The 9,621-nt window shown below is 36.1% G+C and overlaps 4 protein-coding genes across 6 annotated transcripts in view; 2 read left to right on the forward strand and 2 right to left on the reverse strand.

Moving 5' to 3' along the window:
• LOC108627188 (KICSTOR complex protein SZT2) overlaps positions 1 to 1,741 on the forward strand; it is a 19,203-nt gene extending 17,462 nt beyond the window's left edge. Inside the window, exons 28-29 of the mRNA XM_026815399.1 lie at positions 399 to 1,405; positions 1,517 to 1,741. Coding sequence (XP_026671200.1) covers positions 399 to 1,405; positions 1,517 to 1,648 — 1,139 coding nt within the window. The 3' untranslated portion in view covers positions 1,649 to 1,741. The remainder of the gene's footprint in view (positions 1 to 398; positions 1,406 to 1,516) is intronic.
• Positions 1,742 to 1,838: 97 nt separating this feature from the next.
• Positions 1,839 to 5,216, reverse strand: LOC108627187 (Succinyl-coenzyme A synthetase beta subunit, GDP-forming). 3 transcript variants are annotated; one of them, XM_026815392.1, is made up of 7 exons: positions 5,020 to 5,216; positions 4,596 to 4,806; positions 4,286 to 4,385; positions 3,327 to 3,919; positions 3,122 to 3,256; positions 2,911 to 3,039; positions 1,839 to 2,201 (listed from the first exon to the last, which is right to left on the reverse strand). In XM_026815392.1, exons 2-7 carry the CDS (start codon positions 4,795 to 4,797, stop codon positions 2,089 to 2,091), a joined length of 1,272 nt encoding a protein of 423 aa, XP_026671193.1. In that variant the 5' UTR covers positions 4,798 to 4,806; positions 5,020 to 5,216; the 3' UTR covers positions 1,839 to 2,088. The 3 variants fall into 3 exon arrangements, with proteins under 3 accessions (XP_026671193.1, XP_017883779.1, XP_026671194.1); XM_018028290.2 differs by having other exon boundaries at positions 3,327 to 3,922; positions 5,020 to 5,215; XM_026815393.1 differs by lacking the exons at positions 4,596 to 4,806; positions 5,020 to 5,216 and having other exon boundaries at positions 3,327 to 4,183; positions 4,286 to 4,308.
• Positions 5,016 to 6,220, reverse strand: LOC113464626 (neuronal calcium sensor 2-like). The gene is made up of 4 exons (XM_026815400.1): positions 6,074 to 6,220; positions 5,860 to 5,978; positions 5,625 to 5,768; positions 5,016 to 5,036 (listed from the first exon to the last, which is right to left on the reverse strand). The coding sequence occupies exons 2-4, from the start codon at positions 5,968 to 5,970 to the stop codon at positions 5,016 to 5,018; spliced, it is 276 nt and encodes a 91-aa protein (XP_026671201.1). The 5' UTR covers positions 5,971 to 5,978; positions 6,074 to 6,220.
• Positions 6,087 to 8,151, forward strand: LOC108627186 (asparagine--tRNA ligase, cytoplasmic). Its single transcript, XM_026815401.1, has 8 exons — positions 6,087 to 6,124; positions 6,213 to 6,354; positions 6,452 to 6,595; positions 6,680 to 6,828; positions 6,898 to 7,026; positions 7,108 to 7,357; positions 7,426 to 7,689; positions 7,880 to 8,151. The coding sequence occupies exons 1-8, from the start codon at positions 6,087 to 6,089 to the stop codon at positions 8,009 to 8,011; spliced, it is 1,248 nt and encodes a 415-aa protein (XP_026671202.1). The 3' UTR covers positions 8,012 to 8,151.
• The last annotated feature ends 1,470 nt before the right edge of the window (positions 8,152 to 9,621 follow it).

The raw sequence follows: 9,621 nt of genomic DNA on the forward strand, positions 1-9,621 counted from the left end.
GTATAGCCAATACATCCTTAAGTAGTTTACCTACCTTCCAGTCTGACGACCAATGGAATTTTTAGTTTCAAATATTTCGAAGCCGATATTATTCCTTTTGCTATTATAGTACAGTTCACTATGCCTCCGAACACGTTTACGAGAATTATTTTTACTTTTGGATCTAGAAACGTTGAAGTATTTAGGTGATAGTAATTTCTTCAATCTTCGTTGAATGCATTCATTAGACGAAGTCATTATATACCTTCAGTAAGGATTCTGAATGTATGATAAACTTGATCTTCCTTAACGTTTCCACCCACGTCCAAAAAATTTGCTGGTGCTCCACCGTTCAATTTAATTATGTCCATTATATCCAAAGGCACGGTCTTAATCAAGCTGATGGTTTATCGTTTCAGATACAATAACCATTCCAAATCTACCGATCTCTGGCCGCACTCTTTATTCGTATTTACTTACCCATTACAATCTGTACAACATGGTGGCTTTAGAAATGAGACAGCCTAGCCACGATCCCGAAGCCACCGAGCACGTATTGGTAAATCTAAATCGATTACCCCTAATAGATTCCCTCGATTCACAAGAATCAAGACCAGAATCGAACGATTTCGAAGTAGTACTCATCGTCTCCTTACTGTCTCAAATTGAGAAGATGGAAATTGGTTTAAAGTATTATTTAATACTGACCAGTAAACGTGAGGTATACCCGAAGAGGGACATGGAGAACTACAGCACTTTGGGTAAATTCCAAACCGTGCATAACGTTGAGAAATCGAAGAGTTCTAGCAAAGAAATTACTGCCGAAAATCCTAGTTGCCAAGAACCGAAACCGAATTTAAACGATAATAAATCTCAAACCGTTAATTGCGGGAATAGTACCGCGCCGGTGCCACCGCCGGTTCCCAATTCTCTCTTCTCTCGGAATTTAAACGTGTCGAAGAGTTCGGAAACGAGTTCGATACAAATCCGACAGGAATCAATCAATTATTTGGGTTACTATTCCTCGCACGAGCAATCGATGCAAAGGACGATTGCATTGAAAGCGAACGAGGCTCGTTCCAGTATAATTCAAATGATTAATAAAGGTGCGTTGCAGTGTAGAACGCATTTGCTCTGGAATAAATTATTAGACAGCAAGTCTACCATGAATTACGGTGAATTTATGGAGTTATGCGAATTGGCGAAGGTCGAGCCACTGTCCAATATAGATGCGAGATTAAAAACGTTCCTGAATCAACCTATCGCGTGGTACCAGGCTCTGATGAAGGTTCTCCAGAATAAATATCAGGAGAATCATAAGATTTTTAATACACCGGATGGAAATGTCACCCATTTGCTTGTATTGCATCCCAGCTACTATCAAGTTTTTATGATGTTAACGATAGATCTTCATGCCACAAGAGGGGTACGTTTCAGAAGCTTCGCAAGCTTCTTTGCATGCTTCATTAAAATTTAATCAGAGAATTTCGTTTTATTTGGAAGCTAATTGTTAATTGATATTGATTTTTATTTTCAGGATCTCTATGCGGTCTATCGGAAGTCAGAAGAATTGATTAACACCCCATATTGCGTGGAAGACACATACAACTTAATCGAAGGTTTTGTTAATGCTTGCTGTTTCCATTTATGGATGAATCTTTGTAGTTAACATTCCAAACACTTGTGTATATATTTCAAATATTTATTGTTGTTTACGTGAAAAATAATTGTATCCATTATTAAATAACACGTCGTTTTTGTAATTATAATAATTAATATATTTATATAGTTGTATAAATATATTAGCATGTAATATAATGTAATATAATACAGGACGAGAAATAAACTTACACATTATATTTTTCTATGAAAAATGATTTAATAGATTCTCGAATCTTTTACAAAATTACAAAATTGTACAACAATATAACTAATCAGTTCCCCTAGTTTCTCGTTTATTTATTTAGGACGTAAAACAGATTAGTCTTTCGTATCTTTCATTTCTCACAGTCACACACAAACCCTTTCACCTATATTTCTTCTTTTACTTGAGGATAAGAATTCTGCAGACTTTCAACCGTTGATAAAAATCGTAAATATATGTTTAATTTACATGCTCACAGAATGAACCGCCTTCTTCGCAGCCTCGTCCAAATCGGTCGCAGTAACAATTTGCAAGTTACTATCTTTGACAAGCTGCTTCGCTTCCTCCACGTTCGTGCCTAATTAACAACATAATTTAAGTTCTCAATATAATTATCGTACCTATAATTCCTTTTAAGGATGTATTGGCTATACAGTCAATCCCAAAAGTTTATGCACTTTAGAAAAGCATTTTTTAAAAAGAAATCATACGTCGGAAGAACATTGCTAATAATAAACAACAAAAAAAATTTTTCGATTTTTCCGAGATTTTTCCCAGGGGTACCCCTTCAAATTTGGCAAAATTTTCGTTTTTTGTGAATAACTTCGAAACCGTTGGAGATACGGGAAAATTGCATGAAACCTTTCCTGTAGAGGACGACGAGATCTACAATTTCCATGTAAAAAGTTTTCGCTACCATTAATAGTTTACGAGTTATTGACGAAAAACGAAAAAACAGTTTTTTGCAAATAACTCTGTAACTATTGATGCTAGCGAAAACTTTTTACATGGAAATTGTAGATCTCGTCGTCCTCTACAGGAAAGGTTTCATGCAATTTTCCCGTATCTCCAACGGTTTCGAAGTTATTCACAAAAAACGAAAATTTTGCCAAATTTGAAGGGGTACCCCTGGGAAAAATCTCGGAAAAATCGAAAAATTTTTTTTGTTGTTTATTATTAGCAATGTTCTTCCGACGTATGATTTCTTTTTAAAAAATGCTTTTCTAAAGTGCATAAACTTTTGGGATTGACTGTATAGCCAATACATCCTTAAGTAGTTTACCTACCTTCCAGTCTGACGACCAATGGAATTTTTAGTTTCAAATTTTTCGAGGCTGATATTATTCCTTTTGCTATTGTAGTACAGTTCACTATGCCTCCGAACACGTTTACGAGAATTACTTTTACTTTTGGATCTAGAAACGTTGAAGTATTTAGACGACAGTAATTTCTTCAATCTTCCATTGAATACATTCATTAGACGAAGTCATTATATACCTTCACTAAGGATTCTGAATGCTTGATAAACTTGATCTTCCTTAACGTTTCCACCCACGTCCAAAAAATTTGCTGGTGCTCCACCGTTCAATTTAATTATGTCCATAGTAGCCATGGCTAAACCAGCGCCGTTAACTAATTAAATATATAAATATATAATAATTATTCCACTTTTCTATCTCTTCAAACGAGACTTCCGGTTTACCTAAGCATCCTATATCTCCGTCCATTCCAATGTAATTTAAATTAAACCTAGCCGCTTCCGCTTCTCTCGGATCCTTCTCCTCGCCGTCCTCCAATTTAAACAAATCTTGTTGCCGGAACTGTGCATTATCGTCGAAAGATATTTTCGCGTCGACGGCAATCACTCTCTTATCGGTGGTCTCTACCAACGGGTTAATCTCAACTTGCAACGCGTCGATGTCCACGAACAATTTCCAAAGGTTCTTCAGCTCGCAGATTGCCTTTTGTTGCAAGTCTGGGTCCTTGAATCCAAGAAAGTCGCTAACGTCCCTCGCTATGTCATCGTCAATCCCGAAATAAATATCCAAAGGCACGGTCTTAATCAAACTCGGACTGTTTTCAGCAACACTTTCAATGTCCATGCCTCCCGACGGCGAGGCGATTAACACTGGCCCGTTATGGGTCCGGTCCATCAAAATACAGACGTACGTTTCCCGAGCTATGGAAACCGATTCGGCGATCATTATTTTCTGTACTAAAATCCCGTCTTTGGACGTTTGTTTCGTTATTAACCGATGGCCTAGCATATTTTTCACGACGTCTAATACAGCTTTTCTACTGCGAAACAACGGGAATGTTAGCTTGTACTCCACCGTGATTGTAATCATTCTATTCTATTCCTGTTTCTTCAGAACAATATAAGAAATGAGACTTCAGTCTATGAATCTACGGTATTGACTCCCGTCAACCCACAGAATCTTTTACGTTGTTCGTGAGAAATAAGAAATAAACATGAAGCTGGAGAGAATTAACTCAGATGAGGTTCAGATTTCTGTTAGGTTTATGCAGTTTACTGACTCCCATTAATATTTAGGCATGCTTCAAAATAGAATAACTTTTTTAATATTGGATCTAACAACTTCATTGTACATTAATTTTGTGCTTAAATGTATCTGCAGTTCAATTTATTCTCATACTTACTCCTTTGTAAGATGTACCCCTCCCTTAAATCCATTATCGAACCATCCTTTACCACGACCTCCTGCTAATACTTGTGCTTTTATTACGTACTCAGATGCATCTATAAGAATTTAATGAAACACGTTATTCATGTATTCTACAAGAAATAAAGGGTGGATAAATAAAGAACACAAAAATTGTAAAATGTAGTGAGGTAAATATTCAAATTTCTACTCACTGGCTTAATTTAATTACAGAAGAAAAGGGCAGAATGGAACAGAAATTGGGACATTTAATGTAACATGAATTAATTATGAATGTAAATACTAACGCAGTTGTTCCAGAGCAGAATTAGCTTTACTTAAATCGTCGACGATTGCGAAATTCTGCACGGACACCCCACAATCTCTCAACAATTCCTTGCTCTGATATTCCAATAGATTCAGGCTCCTTGCATGTTTGTTATCTACTTTTGTTGCTGTTTTGTTTAACAATTGTGCGGAACATAATCTTCTACTCGTGAACCGTAGCATGATTGCAGTCTGAAAAATCAAGAATAATTCTTAAATCAGAATTAAGATCAGAGAGTAATTCTACATAAATCGCATCGCATTCTAATTAGTAATTCTTATTAATAAAACAGGATTGATAAAAACAGTTCTTCCTCGAGAATAAAAAATATATTCGCGATAATTAATTTCAGCATAGATTGAAATTAGGCTTCTCGGGATTATTAGAGCTGCATATTTACTTACGTTAAATCCTCGTTATGCTATTCAATATATTCACTATAATTCTTAGGTTAACAGTTATAACGAGGTACGTATGTACGTCTTATATGTGCAAACAAGTTAATCTAACAAAACGAAATGCACTAATGAATTCTTTAGATAAATAGAAAATTAAGTATAAATTAATCGGCTTCTATATTTGTACAATTATCTTGGATAGCTATATATATATATACATACATATGTATACACATCGTTCACAAAGGCCTGGTCTTTCATAAAATCAAGTTTATCGAGTTTATTATTCGCAGCGAATATGGAACGATCCATAGAATATATCGCGTTAGCGAAGCGTATTGTATTTGTAACAATGCTTGGACAGCCTCACGTCATCCTTTATATTCTAACATACACACACACAGTCAGCTATGAATACAATTTCTCGCCACGCTCGTTTAAAACGTATGCCACAGCTGCCACCATACTTTTAATAAAGTCTTATCAATTTACCGCTGAGCTTATTTAACGATAAACACTTATGTACAAATAATTGCAGAAACGAAAGTGACCAGAATATCCATGTTGACATTGACTCATTTTAAATGAAAATGCAAATAAGAACGAATTACCTTAAAATCGATGTACCCGTTTTTGTCCATGTCAAATGTCCGGAACACGTGGTCGCAGAATTCCTCTGCATTTCCGGATGGGAAGAATGTTTTATACATATCAACAAATTTTGCTGGCGTTAGTCTACCGTTAGGGCAATCTTGCTGCAACCAAAAGCAAAGAGAAACCATTCGTAAATCTCTTCCATCTCGCTATCAAGAAGATAACGCTTCCACAGAACGGAGCTGAACTTACTTTAAATCCCTTGTACCAGTCCTTTATGGTGGCCTCGTCGTACCTCGTGTGCGACTTGAGGAAATCCATGTCCTCTTTGCTGAGCTTATCTTTACTGCCGAAGCAACCCATTTTGTGATCTTTAACAAACAAACAAACAAAAAATGTTTCTATCAGTATCAGATTCCCAATAGATCTTAAGTATCAAAGTAATAGTATTGTACATAAAACGTACTCCTATATAAAGGATGTTTGAAGAGACCGAAAGATCAAACAATTCCTGTTTGTATTAAGAGTTTTCTAGCATATCGTTTATCGATTTGACAAAGGATATAATTGTCGGATGAAGAAGGATAAAGACGAGCGAGACAAAGGGTACACGGGAGAGAAGGTGAAGGCTTTGTCCAATGTGTGCTTACTGACACTTTATGCCAGACGTACGATGCACTTACTTTGTCCACAGAAGCTTCTATAGAAATTATTGGAACTCTCAAGATCGTACCAGAAGGAAAAACTGTAAGATATAATAAATGTTCCATTTTTTTTTCATATAATTTCTACTCACTGAATTTTTTAAACAAAATTTCGAATTTTAGTTGTTACTTTTGTTTAGGCTCCAGGTGGACATGAATTGAATGTTGATTATTGGAAACTGATAGGAGCTGCACCTCCCGGAGGTGCAGATTCCATTTTAAACGAGGAAGCCCTTCCCGATGTGCAGCTGGATAACAGGCACATAATGATTCGTGGTGAAAATGTACGATAATAACTATATTATATATAAGAAAACACGAATTTTCTTTAATTAAGAATAACTGAGAGCTGTATTTAATACTTGCAGACGTCTCGCATATTAATGATGAGATCTGTATTAACGGAGGCATTCAGAAGCCATTACAAGGATAGAGGGTACTACGAAGTAACACCACCAACGTTAGTACAAACACAAGTAGAAGGTGGATCAACATTATTTAAGTTAGATTATTTTGGGTAAGTGAATCATAACGTCTCTTCTCGTTCTTAATTTTATTTAATTAAAATCCGAGAAACCGATTTTAGAGAAGAAGCGTACTTGACACAGAGCTCGCAACTGTATCTGGAGACTTGCATTCCAGCAATGGGCGATGTATATTGTATTGTACAGTCCTATAGGGCAGAACAATCAAGGACCAGAAGGCATCTTGCAGAGTAATTATAAAAATACCTCTGCTTTCGTTATATCGAATGATAATGAACTTTGCGTCTATGAAACTGATGTATAATTTTTAGATACATGCACATAGAAGGGGAATGTCCGTTTATTACGTTCGACGAGTTGCTGGATCGGTTAGAAGACTTGATATGCGACGTCGTCGATCGTGTTCTCAAGTCGCCGCTCGGTCACCTCGTCTACGAATTGAATCCCAACTTCCAAGTACCCAAGAGGCCATTTAAGAGGATGGATTACAGCGAAGCTATCGAATATCTTCGGGCCAACAACATCACTAAAGAGGATGGAACATTTTATGAATTCGGAGAAGTACGTTCAACAAACTTGTTCGAATGAGCAATTTGATAAGACGATTTAATATCAACTTTTGATCGTAGGACATTCCAGAGATGCCCGAAAGGAAAATGACTGACGCGATAAACGAGCCGATAATGCTATGCAGGTTCCCTGCGGAAATTAAATCGTTTTATATGCAACGTTGCCCTGAAGACAGACGTCTTACGGAGTCGGTAGATGTACTTTTACCGAACGTAGGCGAAATTGTTGGCGGTTCTATGCGTATTTGGGATCACGACGAACTATTACAGGGTTACGCAAATGCGAACATTGATCCGAAGCCGTACTACTGGTACACGGATCAGGTAAACGTTTTTTGCATTCTCTTGTTGTCTAACATTCACTTTGATCGTACAGTGGTTTTCCACATTACTCTTCTTCGTTAAATCCTCGATTAATGTTTCTGAACTTGTTTCTTCTTCCTTCCTACGGTCAAACTCCTCTTCGTTCTGGGAGTCACCGTACGTGTAACAATTTATTTTATAATCTCTTCAGCGGAAGTACGGAAGTTGTCCACACGGTGGATACGGATTGGGCCTGGAAAGATTTCTCTGTTGGCTGTTGAACAGATACCACATACGTGAAGTGTGTCTTTATCCACGATTTTTGGAACGCTGTCGGCCTTAGGCTGTACACTTCTAGCACTTACATGTCGAGGTATATTAATGTTATTAACTACTCTGAAAATGTAATTTATATAAGATGGAAAATGTAAAGCTACGTGAAATACATGAATGCATTTAAAGAATGATTCATTCAAGACCATATTTAATAGTTTATTCTTTATATTACTTTATTCTTTCCACTGATTACATATGTACATGAACAACATACCTTAGTTTGTCTTTGAAATAAATTCAGTAAACACTAAGTACCTTTCATTGCAATTAGAATATTTAACGAAGATTGTTTAACTTTAATTTCGATAATGCATGTAGTATATGTATATACACACACGAAAAGTAGTTGCAAGTATACATTCATAACATGATTATTCTCCTTTCCCGTCTCGAACGGTTAATCTCATCGCGTTTTAATCGTTACTATCGTACAAATTATGCAATGAATCAATAAATATATTCAATCCAGCAATTTTCCTCGTGTCAATTTACAGTACCGAATGCTACGCAGTTATATTCCTGTGTTAAATGTTTCTTTCTTCTTTTTACATGAGGAAAACTATTAAAAATATATATATATATTCCGCCACGATGTAAATAAATAGGGCTACGTCTTCTCCGTACGACGAAAAGTTAATTGTACAATACTAGATTTGCAAATGCAAAAACAACATAATACATGTATGTTTAATACTCATATATAATTAACAGCTCGATTGTAGTTTTGGCTCGTTTGTCTAACTTTAATTCTCTACAAAGGAACAACAATCGCCGCGGTAAATCAAGGAAACTTTCAACAATCTGCAATTTAAGCCTGCGTTTCTAAACAGAAGAAAAACAGAAAATAAGTTTCAATTTTAAACATACTATCAGCTGAATGACTCTTCTTTTTTTTAATACTTTAAATACATCGATGATTATAATTATTTTCTCGTATATTTTTCATTATCGCCGTGTGTGGTCAGTTTCTTAAGGCAAAAACAAAAACAGGCGTGCTCGATAACTTGAACGTCGAATTTTTATCTACGATAAGTTCCTTATGCGGTCTTGCGTAAGAAAGAGTTTAATAAGGAACGTATGCACGCGATTCTCATATCTCAGCGTTTATGATTTTAGCGGTAGTTTGCATTCGTTTTATAAGCGAACGAACTTATTTTTATTTACCTAACGGAACATCTTGATGCTCTTCAACTAGTTTAGTATAAAGTGTGCACGACGCAATCTCGTTCCGGCAGCTGACGCACTTTCATCGAACCGTCCGCGCCGCATGAAAATAAACGGCCAGCAGGATCGACGTGCAATTGCGTTACGCCCTGCAAACGAATTGTTAATTACAATTCTATGTACCATATCATGATATAAAAACATAAAGTGTGTTCTTGCGCATCCATTTGAACAATTAATCATGGACGCTTCCACTCATCGGCCATTTTGCATTTCTAACCAATTACGCTTCATATTAAAACAGAGCGAATTTTAAAATCGTAAACATATCAAAAATTAAGTTCTCGGAGTGTAATATATATGCGTGTTTGGACTAAACAATAGGTCATCGTACTTCCAATATGGCCAACGAATGGAAGATGCAAACAGCATTATATTTTTACATCATGGTAC

This window comes from Ceratina calcarata, unplaced genomic scaffold (genome assembly GCF_001652005.2).
Source record: "Ceratina calcarata isolate Rehan_Ccalc_2016 unplaced genomic scaffold, ASM165200v1 scaffold447.2, whole genome shotgun sequence".
In the NCBI taxonomy this organism is placed as follows: Eukaryota; Metazoa; Arthropoda; class Insecta; order Hymenoptera; family Apidae; genus Ceratina; species Ceratina calcarata.

Bases quoted from the DNA above. Each gene is read 5' to 3' on its own strand.
- LOC108627187 (XM_018028290.2), bottom strand. From the start codon at position 4,797: ATGCTACGGTTCACGAGTAGAAGATTATGTTCCGCACAATTGTTAAAC. The intron at 4,386-4,595 runs GTTAGTATTTAC...AAATTCTTATAG, and splicing joins TTCTGCTCTGGAACAACTGC to ATGCATCTGAGTACGTAATA. The intron at 3,257-3,326 runs GTAAACCGGAAG...ATATTTAATTAG, and splicing joins CGGAGATATAGGATGCTTAG to TTAACGGCGCTGGTTTAGCC.
- LOC113464626 (XM_026815400.1), bottom strand. From the start codon at position 5,970: ATGGGTTGCTTCGGCAGTAAAGATAAGCTCAGCAAAGAGGACATGGAT. The intron at 5,769-5,859 runs GTAAGTTCAGCT...TTTTGGTTGCAG, and splicing joins ACTGGTACAAGGGATTTAAA to CAAGATTGCCCTAACGGTAG. The intron at 5,037-5,624 runs GTAATTCGTTCT...TATATTGAATAG, and splicing joins ACGGGTACATCGATTTTAAG to CATAACGAGGATTTAACGTA.
- LOC108627186 (XM_026815401.1), top strand. From the start codon at position 6,087: ATGTTTGAAGAGACCGAAAGATCAAACAATTCCTGTTT. The intron at 7,027-7,107 runs GTAATTATAAAA...TATAATTTTTAG, and splicing joins ACCAGAAGGCATCTTGCAGA to ATACATGCACATAGAAGGGG. The intron at 7,358-7,425 runs GTACGTTCAACA...TTTTGATCGTAG, and splicing joins CATTTTATGAATTCGGAGAA to GACATTCCAGAGATGCCCGA.